Source organism: Equus quagga, unplaced genomic scaffold (genome assembly GCF_021613505.1).
Source record: "Equus quagga isolate Etosha38 unplaced genomic scaffold, UCLA_HA_Equagga_1.0 251_RagTag, whole genome shotgun sequence".
In the NCBI taxonomy this organism is placed as follows: Eukaryota; Metazoa; Chordata; class Mammalia; order Perissodactyla; family Equidae; genus Equus; species Equus quagga.
This window is the reverse complement of record NW_025799859.1, coordinates 63,425-83,462: the sequence shown is the minus strand read 5'-3', so window position 1 is coordinate 83,462 and position 20,038 is coordinate 63,425. Positions and strand designations below refer to the sequence as shown.

Genomic DNA, 20,038 nt, shown 5'->3' with positions numbered 1-20,038 from the left:
TAGTCTGAAGTGGATATTGCTGTGACTGATCAAAGTGATTTTCTTATTTGAATTAGGTTACAGATTATGCTATTGCCAGACGTATAGTAGACCTGCATTCAAGAATTGAGGATTCGATTGATCGTGTCTACTCCCTTGATGATATCAGGAGGTATCTTCTTTTTGCAAGACAGTTTAAACCCAAGGTAACCTGGGCTTTTGTACTGTAATAGGGCATGGTGGGCATATGAAAGTGGCATTTTCACAAAAAGCTTATGTGGAAATTAGCTGAACCTGTACTTGGTTGGGTTTTTTGTTTGTATGTGTTAAGAACAGCTTGTTTCTTCAGAGAGAGCTGAGAAAAGGGAATTTTAAAAAACTGAATAATTCTATTGCTTTTACTTGTTAGGTGCTAATAGAAAGATTTTTATGGGTAAAGAGTTTTGAATAACCAAATAACATAGGACGTCCTTTTATTTCAACCATTATTCCTAAGAATCTTAAAACTGTGTATGTGCTTAAATCCATAGTCTACCGAATGCTCTCCAGTCTGTGTGAGGAAAAGCTTGGATCCCTCCGGGTCATTGTGAGGAATGTGAATTACTGTTTTACAGTAATTGATGTAGTTCATTGGGTTGAATCTGCACTGGACCCAGGATACTCCCTTGGGCATTTATTTTTGGAATAAACCTCCGTAATGCATCTGTTTTGTTTGGCATTTTTCTGAAATAGAATATGAAAAGAAAAGATTCTGGTTGAGTTTTTTGGACTATGGTCTAGCTTGACTTTTGGGAGTTACCTTAGATTTTAATTATCCCTCACCTTCACTTGATTATCCGTAATATTGGGATTGACCCTCACTGTCCCCAAAGAAGCTCAGTCATTAAAAACTAAGGGTGATGGGTCCCTTCTCTGTGAGAGGCATTTGTTTCCCGTATGTACTGTTCCCTCTGTGACTTTGGCATCCTTCCTTGATGTATTGAGTTCCTTGCTCTGAAAAACTGAGGGTTTTTTCCTATGCCTCACTTTGTTGTTATTATTCAACAAATAATAAAATTTACTGAAATAGGTGGTGTATATATATATTGACTTTTTCTCAGAGACAGCATGGGTTAATTAACTGAGCCTCAAGAATAGCCTGAGCATTAATTTGTTTAATGAGCTTTGGCATTTTTTAGAAATGGCCATTTGCTTAAATACTAACCCTGCTGTCTTCCTATTCATAAAATTGACACATGGAATTCACAGGCCCCTTTAGTGTTAATTTATTTTTGAAAGGCATTTCAGTCTTATTTCTTTGTCATTGACTTCAGAGTTTTGACTCTCTCAGTTCCCCAAAGTGTCTCCACCTGGAAGGCTCTTAAACTTATGTTTAACGCAGCTCTCATTAAGTGGAAGTGCTCTCACTTGAGTGATGTTCTGAAACAGATTTCTAAAGAGTCAGAGGACTTCATCGTGGAACAGTATAAACGTCTCCGTCAGAGGGATGGTTCTGGAGTAACCAAGTCTTCATGGAGGATTACAGTGCGACAGCTCGAGAGCATGATCCGCCTCTCTGAAGCAATGGCTCGGATGCACTGCTGTGATGAGGTCTCAAAGTCACTTTAACATAAGGAGGAGGAGAAACTGACTTGTTGGCTTATAAGCATGTATTTAATCTTTGGTATAGGACATACCGGCTTTCGCTGCAGATGTATTTTTGTATAACTATTGAGTGCTCATAGGATGCGTGACTCTGGGATTTCTCCCTTTGAGAAGGTTGCTGTCGATCATTTATTGAGTGCAGTAGTTAGATTAATAGTAATGAGATAATGATGTCAAGGATTATGAGTACGTATAGAAGTGATTTACCATTCATGCCATTCATTCAAGAAAAATTAGTTTAAACTCTACAATGTGCTAGGCCTCTGGGCTGGGGATACAGATAGGATAAGGTAGCCCCCAGCCTCAAAGGGAACTCTCCCCTTAGGTTTGTATAGTGTTTGGTTATTAAACTGTCCATGTCATTGGGTATTTAGAGAGCAAATGCGGAGCAGGGTAGAAGGGCATTCAAGCCCTCATCTCTGCTTCAAGCAAAGCAGCCCTGCTTTTACTTAGCTTTATATATTAAATAGTGTAAGATTTTATTTGAAGAAAGAGTTGGCTATTTTTCTTTTGATAGTATGATTGAGGTATAATTTACATCAAAGAAAATGTGTAGCTTTGACTTTTAACATATACCCTTGTGACCACCGAGCTCAAGATAAAGAACGTTTCTATCATCCCAGAAAGTTCCTTTGTGCCCTTTTTCAATCTTAGCCCCCTTCCCAGAAGTAACCAGTGTTCTGATTTCAATCACCATTTCTATCCCTATAGATTCAGTTTTTGTCTTTTTTTCTTTTTATTTAATTTTTCAAGTTCTCTGATATGGTGCTTTGCTCTTTACAAAGTACTTTCACGCTGTCTTATTTGATATTTTTTGATTCACCTGACATTTAATGGACATCTTTGTGGGATAAGAGATGAATAAGAGAGCCCCTGCCTTCCATTGCTGATAATCTGGTGGGAGCAAGACATACATTTAATTAAGCATGTGAAATACCAGAGGGAGGATATTATTATGGAGTGTCACCAGCAAAGAGTGCAGAGATTAATTCTTTCCTAACGAAGGGGAAGGGTTTAGGGAGGTGCCAACATTTAAACTTGATCACTGCAGGGTATGTAGAATTTTGATAGGCTTTTTTAGAGTGAAGGTCGAAAGTTTTGCAAGAGTGAAGGGTATCTGGAGGAATATAGTGGGATCTGCAGAGAAGGAATAGGTCATGGTGGAGGGGAATTCGTAAAAATCAGGCTTCTTTAAAATTCTTTAAAAACCATGGTTCTATTCAAAATATATTACGATACACATCTAAAAAAATAAATAAATAAAACAAACCATGGTTCTTCATTTCTGCCATTTGTACCCTTTTTTTCATTGTGATGTTTCCTAAGTTGTGTTTTATAGAACTAACCTGTGTGAGAGGAATCTCTAATAGATTTTTCTTTCTTTTTGTCACTCTTTTTCACCATTCTGGTGAATTTATGGTGCTATCTCATATCTTATGTGTGTGTGTGTGAGAGCAGAGGGTGTGAGAAAACCAAAATACCACTATGACTCTGTATGGAGAAAATCTGTTTGGTCTGTCAAGGAGAGTGACTTACTGATTTGCCGCTTCTTGGTTGGTTTAGGTCCAGCCTAAACACGTGAAGGAAGCTTTCAGGTTACTGAACAAATCAATCATTCGTGTAGAAACACCTGATGTCAATCTGGACCAAGAAGAAGAGGCCCAGATGGAGGTAGATGAGGGCCCAGATGGCATCAATGGTGAGTCGTTTGTTCATGACTGTTCTGGAGTTAGGGACCAGAATGTCCTCTGAGACATCACAGTAAAAGTGCACTCTTTGGTGGTTATGAAGTCTGTCTAGCAAAGGGAAAAATGGATCTTGAATTTTATTAACTGTTTACAAGTTAAAATACAATTAAATAGCTGATATAAAATATATATGCTTAAAAGACTGAAAGAAAATATACCAAAATGATGATAGTGGACTTAATTCCTTTGGGCTTATTTGTATTGTTATTTTGCTTTTGAATTAAAAACTTTCTCAAGTACGTTAGAACAGACACATAGCAGAAATTTAAGTTTTGTCTATAATGTTGCAAATGCACTTTTAGATTATGAAATCTTTCTGTCTCCCATCATTCCCATTCCTTCCTAATTATTTTTTGGTTTCACTAGTAGCATTTACAAATTTGCTTCTAATTTATTTGTAAAACTACTAAACACGGAGTATGACTATATGCTTGTTTTGAAATTAGTATTAAAATATAACTAGTACATTTATAAACATTTGATAGGGGAGTGTTGGAGGCACAAAACTAATATTCAGAAGGTTAATATTTCATCTAGGTCACGCTGACAGCCCTGCTCCTGTGAATGGAATCAACGGCCATGGTGAAGACATAAACCAAGATTCTATTCCGAAGGCCTCCTTAAGGCTGAGCTTCTCTGAATACTGCCGAATCTCTAACCTTATTGTGCTTCACCTCAGAAAGGTGGAAGAAGGTGAGTGTGCTAATGCTGCTCACATGCTCAGCCCTTTGCATAAAGTCTGTTGGCACAAACCACTTCTGATTGCTACAGATTGTATTGTTGTGTCAGAAGAAATGATAAATTGTTAGACAAGGTCACTTTAGCAAAGGGTATCTACAGAGTATGCCAGCCTGGACGTTTCCCCACAAGTTCATCGTCAGGCAAAGGTTTATGGATAATTCTTGTTAATGTCCTTGGCCTATTTTAATTTGGGATTATTTGGGATAATACTGCAGAATTTGGGATCTGATAATGTATAAAGAAACACTGAAAAAATGGCTTTTTGTTTTGTTTTGTTTTGGTGAGGAAGATCAGCCCTGAGCTAACATCTATGCCGATCTTCCCCTATTTTGTATGTGGGACACTGCCACAGCATGGCTTGATGAGTGGTGTGTAGGTCTGTGCCCAGGATCCAACCTGTGAACTCCAGGCCACCTAAGCGGAGCACACGAACGTAACCGCTATGCCACTGGGCTGGCCCCTAACAAGTGTTTTTACAGATGCAAAATCACTGCTCCTTACAATGGCTTTGTTTAAAATGGATAGACTCCTAGAGTATTTATATTTCATAGGCAAGTAGTTGAACTCAAAAGCCTATATTAGCCAAGTATATTCCAATCTAGAAATTGAAATAAAGATCCTCATTTCTCCATAGGAAAGTGTAATATCTAGGCATTAGTGTGCTTCCTGCCCTTAACTGCTTTACCATGCTATTCCAAGTTTTATCAACCTGTAGTTAGCCAGAAAGCAGAAGGAAAATGATGAATTCAAGGAGTCGAACTTGAATTTCAGTTTGGTGGTTAACCATCGGGTAATTCTTATTTAAAAGTTCCAATATGCTGGCTTCCGGACATTCTGTTTCATCACAGTGTCTAATCTGCAATGGAAGAAGAGAACACCAGAGGTTGTCTTAGCTTCATAAAGATTTGAGCTCTTTACTTTCTGCCCTCACTCCCTTGGGAACTGTGGGTCAGTGGGAAGGAGAGAAGGCAGTAAAGGGGCCACTAGGACAGATGAGTTTTAGCCCCACTCCCTTCTAAAAAGATTCGGGAGCTCACATGTTCTTGTGTTCACGTTACGTCATTAGTCTCTTTCTCTCTGGTGCAACTAAGTTTTAAACATGGCAAACAGCTGATGGAGCAAGGATATGATTAGCACCCAGACGCTGTCTGCATTCCACGGATAAATTCTGCTAGGTCTTCTTCCTTGCCTTAAAAAAAGAAAAACACTGTTCACCCAGCCAAGTAAGTTATTAATTCTCAGCTGTTCTTTAGTCCAGCACAGGGAGCACAACTTTAAACCAAGGACGTCACTTCCCCAGGAACATTTGAACAAACCACTGAAGTGTAGCCCATAAAAAAAATTTTTCAAAGGCATTATCATTGTAAAACTAAAGTTTTCCTATTTTGAATTCTCATTTTATTAGCAATTCCTAAAATCAAGACTAAGTAGAGTTTTCTTTTATTATACTTTATTTCTGTGATAGTTATATTATCTAGGTTCCACCATTTCTTGTGAATTTAGAGTTCTGCTTTAGACTCTAGGCAGACAGGAGTAAATTAGTAACTTTTTGTTTTGAGTGACCACTCATGGATTTCAATTCTTGATTGACCTCAATTTCATAGTCTTCCCTTTTCCAAAGAGGAAAAGTTATATTTAAACAGTTTTTCGTGCTGTTGCTTAATTCCTAATTTATGCTTTCAGTTGCTGTTGACAAACATTCTCATAGGTGATGAAGGATAAGAAGATGAAGGAAACACCTTCTTCCTTTGAAATCTTAATAGCTTTAAGAAACTTGTTTCTTATAGTGTCTATTTTATTAGATTTTTCTCTTCGGGATAAAATAAGGCATACTTTAATACAAGTAATATGACAGGTTATTTCAGGCTTGTGCTGGAACATTGCAAATCTTATTTCAGGAGATGTGGTTTCTGACAGGTTGATGGTTATCTAATCTGTACCTTATCTTGTGTATGCAAACTCCAAGAATTGGCAATACAGTTTGCTAGGAGGATAATTTAATCCTTTTAAAATGTATTTTTTGTTGCAGAAGAGGATGAGTCGGCATTAAAGAGGAGTGAGCTTGTTAACTGGTACTTGAAGGAAATCGAATCAGAAATAGATTCTGAAGAGGAACTTATAAATAAAAAGAGAATCATAGAGAAAGTCATTCATCGACTCACCCACTACGTACGTACAGAGCTGCACTTGCTCGAGTATTAATGAGGGAGGGAGTTCACGCCTGCTATCTGTAGGTTCATTAGGTGTTCATTTATTTTGAATCAGTAGCGTCTAGTCAGAATTAGGAGCTATAAAACAAGAGAGAATTAACAGCAATTAATTGATTTATTTCCTCTGCTAAAATAAAGAGAACTTAAGTTAAATCTGGGAAGGTGGTTTTAGGGTCTTACTACTGGAGTGTTTTTAACCTTTTGTTTTCCACTCCCATTACCATAAATCTTTAAGCATCCTGACCACTCACCTATTTTCTACGTTTCGTCTTCCTCATACCCTTACCTCCCACGTTACCCAGCTTACAGTCTATGGTCCATCTCATAATAACCCTTTGACCCTCAACTTGATTCTCTCTCTGTTTTACTTGCTTGGCAATACCCCAGCCTTGGTTAGTCTAATTCTTTTTCTATACCTATATCCAAGCAGTTTAAGTATCTGGAGAAAAGCGTACAACCACGTGTCCATTCTTATCGTAAATTCATGACCACAGTTCTCAAGTGGACAGTTCTTTACTTCTGTCTTAGTGACCTCACAGTTGCACTCCCCAATGCTGTTACTTTCCCCTAGTTAGTTCATTGTCCCACTCCCTTAAAGGACCACTACATGCATACTTTCTCTCTGCTCAAATCAATTGGTCGTTCTCCATATTCAACCTGTCAGCAGCATTTGTCACAGTTGATCACTCCTAGAAATACTTTGTTCACTTGGCTTCTGAGTCACCGTATTCTCCTGGGTTTACTCCTGTCTCCTTGGTTTTTCCTCTTGATCTCTTCCTGAGTCTTTCTCTTGTCACTTTTTGGAGTACTGTGCTCAGTCCTCAGACTTCTTTTCTATTACATTTATTACCTAAGTGATCTCATTTCATTCTATGAATTTAAACCCACCTGCTGATGACTCCCAGATTTATGTCTCCAGCTCTCACCTCTCCTCTAAATTCCAGGTGTATGTAGCCAGCTGCCTACCTGCAAATTAATAGGCATCTCACACTTAACGTGTTCAAGACAGTTCTCTCCCCCTTCCAGTGTTCCCATTTACTCAGCGGCTGTAGGCCACATGCCTTAGAAGTTTCCTTGATTCCATTTTCCCCTCACAACTTTTCCTTCTAGCAGCAAACCCTGTGAGCCCTGCCTTCACTGTGCGTATTCTCACCACCTTCACATCCACGCATGCTTGGACTTCCATAGGAGCCTCCAACTGCCCGCCCTTGTATTGGCTCTCTGCCCAGCAGCCAGACAGATATTTTAACAAATCAAATTGTTTTAGTGCCCTTCCTTCCAGTTCTTCCCTCACGTTTAGGATAAAACCAGTCTCCATACTGTGGCTTGCAGAACCCTCCACAGTCAGCCCCGGGTCACCTTGCTCACCTCATTTCCTAGCACTCTTCCCCTTGGCCATCTTTGTTGAAGAATTGAATTTTTCTGTTCAAATGGCAGAGATTCAACCATCCTACAGTTCTCTTCACAGTACTCAATATATAAATTTTATAGGTGTCACATATCAGGGTTTGTCACCTGTGGGAATCAATGAGTGTATGATTAGTTGTGTGTTGGGGGGTGGTGACAACAGCTACTCAGGTCAGAATTTAATAAGTGATATGTATGAAAATAAAGCTGAACTGGGATGGTGCGTGCCCAGAGTTGTCTTCCTAGTGGTGGGCACTGTGTTGAACCAGGCCAGCTCTTCCCTCCATAGTGCCTCCCAGGATCAGTGTAAGATAAAATGACTAACACACAAAATTCACATTGGGACACATTCTAAAATCAACTGATCTAAACTGGGGTTACCTTTTTCAGTTTGACTCACCACCTGAGCTAACTCGCTACTAAAGACTAGCGAACTTGTACTGTGCTGATCAAATGTGCTGCCTTTGAGGGTGTGTTAGTACATAGAGTGAGTGCTTGAATGTGTCCAGTGCCTCTTAGTGGCATTAGTGCTCATACTGTGGGACTTCCCTACCTTCTTAGGATCAAATCACTATTCTCTGAGTTTCTCAGTATGGGTTTGGCTAGGAGTCCTTCTCATTTGTGAACATTTGAGACTGACTGATAAGAACATTGTGGCTTGAACTCTGTTATCAAGATTTCTAAGACACTTGGCATGTTCTACTTTTTTATTAGCTAATAGCTCAGAGTGAAAATCTTCCTATGTTAATTATCTTTAGATTCTACATCTAACTGAGTTATGAATGAATGGTACATGAAAGAGTTCAGTGGCCAGTAATTTAAACTTAACATATTATTAAGTGAAAGTGAACACTTTTATCAGTGATAAACATATTTAACAGAGGATTTTACACAATTTCATAATCTTAAAATTCATGCATTATGTTCATTCTTTTTTGAAATTATAGTTACAAGTACTAGGTGTAATATGCCAAGAAACCTTATTAAAGTCACAGTGTCTGTTGAGTTTACTTATATATTTCTTAATTTTTCAAAAGAGGTTTATGGTATGAAGAGGTGTATATTCTAAGGAGAAGGATTTAGCAGAACCTTGTTAATGATTTTAAGGTATCGTCCTTTTTCTAGGAGTTTCTAGTGGGGAAATGAAAGAAAATGTTAGTAGCATACATTTAGAAAAAAACTCAAGTCCTGTGTATCTGGGCACTTCTGTAATACTGCTGGAGACCTGAGGACAAATCTTTCTTTCATAGGATCATGTTCTAATTGAGCTCACACAAGCTGGATTGAAAGGCTCGACAGAAGGAAGTGAGAGCTATGAAGAAGATCCCTACCTGGTGGTTAACCCTAACTACCTGCTTGAAGATTGAGGTATTGAAAGTAGCTAACCCGAGAAACTGCAGCCTGCTGCCTCCTGGCCTGAGTCTGCATGGAGCTCTCCTAGAGAGAGGAATGCTTCTGGGAGTGATGCTTCAGGAATAAGAACAGAATTTGGATGGTTGTGTCATGTTTCTGTCATACGCTTTTATACCAACACAGGCTTTAGCCCTTTGTTTACTGTGCTGCTTTTCATGTGTAGGAGAGGGTCTGTTACTTATGATGTGTGTATCTTCCTGGGAAAATAACTTTTCAATTACCAACTGCTGCTTTTTAATCAAAATAAAATAACTGGTTCTGCAGTTGTCTATTGGATTTATTTATACTCTACCTTAATTATTGCTTTCATCTTCTTGTGAATATGAGTCTTTCCCTTTTTACTTAATCTGGGACAAGGGGGTGGAAGTATGCCATTGTGATGAGCCTTTAGGATAGGTTCCTGTGAGGAGGAGTCCTTATTAGAATTGGTATGAAGGGTAAGGGGCCTTGGAGATGACTTTCCAAGGTTAATTCCAGTTCTGTTTTATTTTCTTTAGGATAGTTTAAAAATAAGTTTATTGAAAATTTTTTAAATAATTTCCTTAACTCATGTGTCCTAAGAGTAATTTCTCAGAATTATTTTCTAACTGCTTTTTTAAGAGAAAATATGTCATTGTCTATATTACAAACCATCCCCAAATATTATGGCTTTCTTCCAGGAAAAAACTGTCACTGTTTATGATAGTAACAGCCACTGAGACTTAGCTATAATCAGCATGTTCATGACACAGCAGTTCCTATTGTTGCAGGTTTTAACAACAGATGGCATCCTGGGGCTGCAGAGCCAGTTACGGAATGTTGTTTGTGGCATGTGAGTTCACTAATGGTAACTTCACTCCACTGGCTTAAAAACAGTAAGAGTGAGGGGGACTGGAAATGGATAAAGTTGCACACTTGGCAGATGCAGGGTATAAGCTCCTGTCAAAAGTATGTTCCTAATTAATGAGACTAGGAGAGGCTGTCGGGTCGAGGAAACCACGGGTGTAGGGTCTCAGGTTTCCTGTTGAGGCAGTTAGAAGATGCTAGTAAAAGGCATAGACAAATAAGCAGGACATTCAGGAACAGGTGACAGAACATTCTAGTGAAAACCCAGGAGACAGCAAGAAAGAGCCCCTCCCTGCACTTACTCCCAGCTTGTTAAATGGGGCGAAAATGTCCTGTAAAGAGAGAACTAGCATGACAGGAATTTGAACTTTAATTTGATCCAATATTTATGAAGGAGAATGTGAAGCCCAGGAAATAGGAGTCCCTTTCTGGTGAATCTGTCCTCCCCTCCCCAATTCTGTCGTTGGTGAGTGGGGGCTCCAGAGCGGGGGGGGGGGGGGAGGGTCATTAATATAAATGAAGTCAGATTTTGTACATGTGAATAAGTGGGCTTACATTTCCACACACCCCCTTCCTCCACATATTACTTCTCAGAGAGGTGAAGTGGCTAATGGATGATGGAGCATGTCCCAGATCATTATAGAGAAAATTAGACAAATGTTCAGTAAGTGGATAGACATAACATGTTCCTGAATGGGAAGTCTTGAATATTGTAAGTTGTCAACAGATCTATGAATTTAATGTATTTTCAACCAAATCCCAACAGATGTCCATCAGTAAGGAAATGACTAAATAAATTGTGATATAGCTATGCTGTGGGATATACAAACAAAAATGAGATAAACATAGACCTTTGAAATGGAAATATCTCTAGGACACATGGAAAAGAAAATGTGCAAATATAGTCATAGGAGCACCTAAATATATAAAGCAAATATTAACAGACCTAAAGGAGAATAGACAGCAACACAATAATGGTAGGGGATTTTAATACCCCACTTTTCATCACTGGATAGTGCATCCAGACAGAATATCAGTAAGGAAACATTCACCTTAAACAACATGTTAGATCAGATGGACTTAACATATACACTACGTTTCATCCAAAAGCAACAGAATACACCTCCTCAAGTGCACATGGAACATTCTCCAGGACAGATTATATGTTAGGTCACAAAACAGGTCTTAATAAATTTAAGAAGATTGAAATCATATCAAGCATCTTTTCCAACCATAATGATATGAAACTAGAAATCAATTACAAGAAGAAAACTGGAAATTAAACAAATATGTGGAGATTAAACAACATGCTACTGAACAACCAATGGGTCAAAAGGAAAAAAAAATACCTTGATGCCAATGAAAATGGAAATACAACATACCAAAACTTGTGGGATGCAGCAAAAGCACTTAGAAGAAAGTTCATAGAGAAATACCTACATCAACAAACAAGAAAGATCTCAAACAACCTAACTTTTCACCTCAAGGAACTAGAAAAAGAAGAATAAATGGAACCCAAAGCTAGTAGAAGAAATAACAAAGATCAGAGTGGAAATAAATGAAATAGAGACTAAAAAACTTAGTTCAATGAAAGTAAGAGCTGATTTTTTGAAAAGATAAAGATGACAAAGCTCTAGCTAGACTCACTAAGAAAAAGAGAGGACTCAAATCGGAAAGGAAAGAGATAGTAAAAGTGATATGGATATACAAAGAATCATAAGCTACTGCTATGAACAATTATATGTCAACAAATTGGACAACCTAGAAAAAATGGATAAATTCTTAGAAACATATAACCTACCAAGACTGAATCATGAAGAAATAGAAAATGTGAACAGATCAATTACTAGTAAGGAGATTGACTCAATAATCAACGTCCCAACAAAAGTCCAGGACCAGATGGCTTCACTGGTAAATTCTACCAAACATTTAAAGAAGAATTAATACCATTCTTTCTCAAACTCTTCCAAAAATAGAAGGAACACTTCCAAACTCATTTTACAAGGCCAGCATTACCCTAATACGTAAACCAGACAGGGGTGCCAAAAGAAAAGAAAATTACAGGCCAATATCACTGATGAACATAGATGCAAAAATCCTCAACAAAATATTAGCAAACCAAATTCAGCAACACATTAAGAGGAGCAAACACCATGATCAAGTGGGATTTATTCCAGGGGTGCAAGGCTGGTTCAACATCCATAAATGAATGTGATACCCCACATTAACAAAATGAGAAATAAAAATTATATGATCTTCTCAAGAGAAGGAGAAAAAAGCATTTGACAAAATGAACATCCATTTATGATAAAAACTCTCAACGAAGTAGGTATAGAAGGAACATACCTCAACATAATAATGTATGACAAGCCTACAGCCAACATCACTCAATAATGAAAGGTGAAAGCTTTTCCTCTAAGATCAGGAACAAGACAAGGATGCCAACTCTCACCACTTTTATTTAATATAGTATTGGAAGTCCTAGCCAGAGCAATTAGCCAGAAAAAGAAAGAAAAGGCGTCCAAGTCGGAAAGGAAGAAAAACACTATTTGCAGATGACATGATATTATATATGCAAAACTCTAAAGACTCCACCAAAAAGCTGTTAGAACTAACTAACAGATTCGGTGACGCTGCAGGATACAAAATCAATATGCAAAAATCTGTTGTGTTTATATACACTAATAACAAACTATCAGATAGAGGAATTAAGAAAACAATCTCATTTACAATTACATCAAAAAGAATTTGTAGGAATAAATTTAACCTAGGAGGTGAAAGACCTATAAACTGAAAACTATAAGACACTGATGAAATAAATTAAGGAAGACATAAATAAACGGAAAGATATTCCATGCTCATGAATTGGAAGAATTAATATGTTGAAATGTCCATAATACCCAAAGCAATCTACAAATTCAATGCAATCCCTATCAGAATTTCAATGGCATTTTTCACAGAAAGAGAACAATCCTAAAATTTGTGTGGAACAACAAAGACACTGAATAGCCAAAGCAGTCTTGAGAAAAAAGAACAAAGCTGGAGGAATCACACTCTCTGATTTCAAACTATATTGCAAAGCTGTAGTATTCAAAACAGTACAGTATTGGCATAAAAACAGACACACAGATCAATGGAACAGAATAGAGAGCCCAGAAATAAGCCCAGGCATATGTGGGCATAAATTTACAACAAAGAAGCCAAAAATATACAGTAGGGAAAGGACAATTGCTCCAATAAATGGTGCTGGGGAAACTGGACAGCCACATGCAAAAGAATGAAACTAAACCACTATCTTAAACCATACCCAAAAATTAACTCAAGATGGTTAAAGACTTGAACACAAGACCTGAAACCATAAACCTAGAAGAAAACATGAGCAGTAAGCTCCTTGACATCAGTCTTGGTGATGATTTTTTGGATTTGACACCAAACACAAAGGCAAAAAAAGTAAAGGGGCTGGACCGGTGGTGCAGCGGTTAAGTGCAAATGTTCTGCTTCGGCGGCCCGGGGTTCGCCAGTTTGGATCCCTGGTGCATACACGGCACCACTTGGCACGCCATGCTGTGGTAGGCGTCCCACATATAAAGTAGGGGAAGATGGGCACCGATGTTAGCTCAGGGCCAGTCTTCCTCAGCAAAAAGAGGAGGATTGGCAGCAGATGTTAGCTGACGGCTGATCTTCCTCAAAAGAAAAAAAGAAAAAATAGGGGCTGCCCCTGGCCAAGTGGTTAAGTTCCCGTACTCTGTTTTGGCCACCCAGGGTTTCCCCGGTTCGAATCCTGGCTACAGACATGGCACTGCTGGTCAAGCCATACTGAGGCGGCAACCCACATGCCACAACTAGAAGGACCCACAACTAAAAATACGCAACTATGTATGGGGGAGCTTTGGGAGAAAAAGGAAAAATAAAATCTTAAAAAAAAAAAAAGCAAAAATAAATGAGACTACGTCAAACTAAAAAGCTTTTGCACAGAAAGGAAAATAAGAAAATGAAAAGGCAAACTACTGAAGGGAGAATATATTTGCAAACCGTTTATTTGATAAGGGGTTAATATCCAAAGTATATAAAGAACTCATACACCTCAATTAAAAAATCCGATTAAAAAACTGGCAGAGGATCTGAGTAGACATTTTTCCAAAGGAGACGTAGAGAAACCCAACAGGTACTTAAAAAGGTGCTCAACATCACTAATCTTAGGGGAAATGCAAATCAAACTACACTAAGATATCACCTTACACCTGTTAGAAAGGCTATCATTAAAATGACAAGAAATAAGTGTTGGCAATAATATGGAGCAAAAGGAACCCTTGTGCACCATCGGTGAAAATGTAAATTGGTGCAGCCACTATGGAAAACAGTATGGAGGTTCCTCAAAAAACTAAAAATAGAACTACCAGGCTCCCTCCTGCACGCGCCCCCGCTAGAGCACTGTCGCCGGAGCCTCTGGCCTGCGCGATCCTCTGTCCCTCCGGCTGCAGGGCGGGCGGGATCCTGCCCCGCGGGGGCGGCGGCGGCCGCCGCAGCGCGCGAGGCCCCTGCAAACCGCACCACTGCCCGCCCCGCCGCCCGCCTCCACCCCAAGCTCCGAGCCCCGGGGGCCGTGCCCGCCGCCCGCCCCACCCAGGCGGCCCGAGGAGGCTGCAGCCGTGGCCGAGACGGAGGAGCGGAGCCTGGACGATTTCTTCACCAAAAGGGACAAAAAGAAGGAGCGGAGCAGCCCGGCGGCGCCGGGGGAGCAGCGGAGCCGCGAGGCGCGGCGGGCGGCGGGAGCTGTGGGCTGCGGGGCCTCCACCAAGGCCGTAACGAAGGAGGAAGATGAGTGGAAAGAATTTGAGCAAAAAGAAGTTGATTACAGCCGCCTGAGAGTTCAGGCAATGCCAATATGTGAAAAGGAAGAAGAGGATAATGAAAAGAGAGAAGGCCCAGGTGATAAGTGGGAAGGAGGTGGAGGTGGTGGTGTAGAAAAATCTTCAGGTCCCTGCAATAAAACAGCTCCAGGGCAAGCACCTCTTGCTCCAGGAACTGTTACAGAAACCCCCGAACCGGCAACAACTAGTGATGTGTATAGGCATCCCGGGGCGAGATTAACCACAACAAGGGAAAAAACACAAGGACCACCAGAAATAGACAGCGACACACAGTTCCCATCCCTGCAACCCACTGCCAAGCATGTGGGGAGCTGGAAGGATAAAGAGATGGAGAAGAGCTCTGAAAGTAGTCAGACACGGAATGAGACGTAGGGATGAGCTTTCAAAAAGCCAGGCCCTTAAACTGCAGCTAGACAACCGATGTGCTGTGCTGGAAGGTCAGAGAAGCGGCCGCGCACAGTCCAGTTAAGGAATGGCCTGTGCTAACCCTGCTAAGATAACCGGACCACGGCTAACCACCAGGAACAGCCGTCCTCAGCCCATCTCTGCTGGCTCTACACCTGAGGCAGACCACTCACTGTAAGTGACTGGCCCTTCTGTGCTGGAAGTTTACTGCTCTCTATGTGTATCGGATTTAGGGGGATTTTCCTCGCTATAGAAATGTGTGACCTAGATTCAACAGTGTTCTTTCATAATTACTCTGCAAATACAAAACAAAAACTGCAGCCACTGGTCATTGCAAAATCTTTTTGTGTTCGGATACAGAGCCTTGGTAAGCGCTGACTCCCTAGGTTTGCTGGCACTCGTGGACTTTGTGTGGATCACAACTTCTGGATGCGAAGGTTACAGCTATTAAGTGTCGATGTGAAACTTGAAACCAGCTCTACTGGATTCGTATCAGAAATCCTGCAGAAAGTCAGCCATTGGGCTTCTGATCTGCTGTAAAAGAGGAAGATTTAAGTGACCTTAATTAACCTGTGCCCCACCCTCCAGGAGCGTTCTGTCGTGGGCTCTGGCTGTATTAGACTTCCGGAACGTACGGCTTGCAAAAGAACCAAGGTGTTCAGATAATCTGTATAGGGTTGTAATTTATAATTTAAACTTTGAGTTGTATTCTGAGGTAACCACAAATTAAATGCAACCAAACTTGGGTCCACCAAGTGGGAAAGGGCAGAATCTTGTTTCTTTTAGTAATTTTTTATTTGGGTAGTGCTTTTTCTGTGTTCCACATAAAGGCCTTGTTTTTGCTTTGACTTGGAATGAGTCCTTTGACAGAGCATGTTGCTTGGTTAGGTAAGTAACCTGAAATATGCATTAGAATTGTGAAATGTTTCGTGAATTTGCCCCCTAGAGTGGAACCAAATAGCCTTTGGTATAAAGGGCAGTGGATGCAGCGGGCTCTACTTCAGGTGCTGCCAAAGCCTTCGTGATCAGGTCAAAATGGTAGAGTGGACTGCTGTGGAACAAGCGTGGCTTCACGCCGGCCGAGGGATTCACTGCCCTGTCCTTAAAAATTCAGAGCAACGCAAGCAGAATCTCAACCTAAACCCCACTTAAGTGTCATGGATCTTGTCTGATCTTTGCCAAGAATTCCAGATACTTGTGCCCAGATTTTTCAGGTGTTGAACATTCCGTACGTGCAGTGATTGTCCCACCTTAGCTCTGTTATCAGCCTTCTGGTGTGTCTTTACGTTGTTCATTTGGAGAGTCAGGGACAAAAGACAGGTGAGGTAGCACTTCTGTTTTTCATAATTACAGCTTAAACTATCCAGTAGTTTTTAGCCCTTGAAAGGGACTGCAGGAAGCTACCCAGGATTCCTGAAAGGTCTTTCCATCTAATGAGTTAGTCTGGTCATTTCCTAGTTTTGTGTCTTTGGTTCAATAGAAGTATTTCAAAGTGCTGTGTGACCACTTGGTGCAGAGTCGGGGTTTCTCTATGATAAATCCCTTTGCCAAATGCCAGAGTTGCAGACTTGCTACTGGTGAGAGTGAAGCGAATGGGTGAGTAAAACTCTCCTGCTGGGGGAGCATTTCCCTGTAGGAGTTCAGTCTTGATGAAAGTGTCCATGCGGGACTAGGCCTCCTCGGAGGGTCACAGTATCTCCTGGCGGGACCTGCCACCCATAGCTGGGCAGTCATGGTGGTGTTCTCTGAGGTGACAGGAAGACGGCTGCCCTCCGACATGGGTGAGCAGCTGAACCAGCCAAGGAGAGGTTGGCTGAGTAAGTGAGAAGTGAGCGATTCTTGGTTAAAGTGAAGACTTCATTTGGGAACCAAAATCTTAAACAATCTCTTGGACCTTGAGCCATGTGTTTCCCCAGAAAAGTATGTATTTTTTTCTAGCGAAATTTTGTTAGGGGTTGTGTTATTGAAGAATGAACTGAGTTCAATATGTGGAACTGGTATTTAACGGTATACTGTTCCAGAAATCTGAAGACCTTCAGGAGATTTAAAATTCTAACTCGTTATAACTTTTTAAAAGATTGTGAAATTATCAAAATGCACATGAATCAAGTTTTAATATACTGTATGATGGGTGGATGAGGCTGTCCATTGTACCATTTCTTTCTTTGAATTCTCAGGCATGGTTTGGCAGTGCAAGAACTCTGTAACATTAACGAATTCAATAAAAAATAAATATATGGAAAGAAGAAAAAAGAACTGCCATATCATCTAGCAATTCCACTTTGGGTTATTTATCTGAAGAAAATGAAAACACTAACTCAGAAAGATATCTGCACCCCATGTTCATTGCAGCATTATTTACAAGAGCCAAGACATGGAAACAACCTAAGCTTCCATCAATGGATGAATGGATAAAGAAAAGGTGATACATATACAATGGAATATGATTCACCCATAAAAAAGAAAGAAATCTTGCCATTTGCAACAACATAGATGGACCTTGAGGGCATTAAGCTAAGTGAAATAAGTCAGAGAGAGAAAGACAAGTACTGTATGATCTCACTTATATGTGGGAACAGAAAAAACAAACCCAGGTACAGAGAGCAGACTGGTGGTTGTCAGAGGCAGGGGTGGGGCATTGGTGAAGTGGATGAAGGTGGTCAAAAGTACAAATTCCAGTTATAAATAAATAAGTCATGGAGAGGTAATGTACGGCACGGTGACTGCAGTTAATAATATATTGTATATTTGAAAGTTACTAAGAGAGTATATCTTAAAAGTTCTCACCACAAGAAAAAAAATTTGTAATTATGTGTGGTGATGGATGTTAACTAGACTTGTGTGGTGATCTTTTCACAATATATACAAACATCAAATCATTATGATGTACACTTGAAAGTAATATAATGTTATATGTCAATTATATCTCAATTTTTAAAAATTAATTTAAAAAAGAAGCTATGCTTTATAACTTTGGGATTGAAGGGGCTTTTTAAAACAATATGTGGGGCTGGCCCCGTGGCTGAGTGGTTAAGTTCCCTCACTCCGCTGCAGGCGGCCCAGTGTTTCGTTGGTTCGAATCCTGGGCGCGGACATGGCACTGCTCATCGAACCACGCTGAGGCGGCATCCCACATGCCACACCTAGAAGGACCCACAACGAAGAATATACAACTATGTACTGGGGGGCTTTGGGGAGAAAAAGGAAAAAAAATTTAAAAAATCTAAAACAATATGTAAACACAGAAATCGTAAAGAAAAAATTAATAAATTTAATTTATTGAATTTATAAAATTTAAAACTTTAAAAATTAGAAAGCAAAGCTACAAATTGAGAAAATATATTGTCAAGCTACACAACAGAGAAGGGATTAATATCCAGAAAAGACAAGCTACACATGAGAAGAATATATTTCCAGTATATATATATATTGAATTTAAATATATATATATCTTTTCAATTTATAATGGGAAAAAGATTATTTTCCCAAAATAGATACAGAGCACATACAAATCAATTTAAAAATCATGGAAAATTCTAAAAACACTTTAAAGTTTGATACGATTATGCATTGGTGGGTTTGAGGGGAATTTGATATTGTCGTACGCTACTGGTAGGACTGTAAATTGGGACACTCCTTTTAGGGGAAAATTTTTCAGTACCATTAGAAGTTAAAATATGACTACCTTACCACCCAGGAATTGTAGTCTTCAATATCTTCCCTAAAAAAAATCTACAAGTGTATAGGAAGACACATATACAATGACATTCATTGTGACGTCTGGGACACTGAAAGTGAAAAACAACCTAAAACCTGATCAACAAAAGAAGGATTATGTAAAGTCATAAAATGCAGCTCTTGAAAAGAATAAGATATATTAATATTTACACAATGTGGAAAGATCTCCAAGGTGTAGTATAAGGTGAAAATTCCAGTTGTAGACCAATATTCACATTGTACTACCATTTATTTTATAAACTAGTTACACAAAACTATGTTCTTCATGTACATATATATGTAATAAATATATAGAAAAATTAATAATGGTGGATAGTTCTTAGGAAGTAGCTGGAATTAGGTACAAGGCAAATGGAACTATTATTTTATCTGAATTTTAAAAAATATGTATGAGAATGCATTATTTAATACTGGTATAATTAAAATATATAATTTTAAAGAAATCACAATGATTATAAACACAGGAATCTGAAAATGGTATATTGATATGAAGCTGTCAGGGCCATCTTGAAAGTTCCACTAAGTGAAATAAACCTATTTCTATTTAGAATATATATTTATATCTCCAAGAAAATTCCAGGAAAAAGAATGATAGGAGAGGCCACGTCCTGTCATAAAGTGGAAAGTACTGCCTATGTGGTATTGCACAGGAATAGATAGTTAAGCAGTAGAAAGTCCAGAAACGTCTACATCTATGTAGATATTTCGTTTCTGATAAGGCGGCATTTCAAATAGTGGGGGAAAACGGCCTATTCAACAACATCTTAGAAATTGATAAGCCCTGCCACGCAACATACACAAAGTGAAAATTCAAGGTGGGCTAAGGATCTAAAGGTTAGAAACAAAAATAAGGAAATAATAAGTTTGACATTAGATTTTAAAACCATGGTACCACATACTGTACCTTGAAAGACTCCATAAACCAAATTAAAAGACTGGGGGAAAATTTTCTTTCTATCATATTTTAATACGTGATATCCAAACTCGATTAAGAGTTTTCATGTCGGTAATAAGTTAAAATAATAAAAATGTACAAAGGATATGATCATAAATCTCA

At 39.2% G+C, this 20,038-nt stretch overlaps 2 protein-coding genes across 2 annotated transcripts in view; both read left to right on the top strand.

Annotated features, from left to right (window-relative positions):
* LOC124233817 (DNA replication licensing factor MCM6) overlaps positions 1 to 9,405 on the top strand; it is a 31,383-nt gene extending 21,978 nt beyond the window's left edge. Inside the window, exons 12-17 of the mRNA XM_046651041.1 lie at positions 57 to 185; positions 1,408 to 1,569; positions 3,187 to 3,322; positions 3,909 to 4,064; positions 6,142 to 6,281; positions 8,980 to 9,405. Of these exons, the coding sequence (XP_046506997.1) occupies positions 57 to 185; positions 1,408 to 1,569; positions 3,187 to 3,322; positions 3,909 to 4,064; positions 6,142 to 6,281; positions 8,980 to 9,096 (840 nt within the window). The 3' untranslated portion in view covers positions 9,097 to 9,405. The remainder of the gene's footprint in view (positions 1 to 56; positions 186 to 1,407; positions 1,570 to 3,186; positions 3,323 to 3,908; positions 4,065 to 6,141; positions 6,282 to 8,979) is intronic.
* A 613-nt stretch (positions 9,406 to 10,018) lies between these two features.
* LOC124233811 (protein CDV3 homolog) lies at positions 10,019 to 17,485 on the top strand. Its single transcript, XM_046651031.1, is given in 3 exon segments — positions 10,019 to 10,069; positions 14,395 to 15,183; positions 15,185 to 17,485. Coding segments are annotated over 3 exon segments (963 nt in total). The 3' UTR covers positions 15,308 to 17,485.
* Positions 17,486 to 20,038: the final 2,553 nt, after the last annotated feature.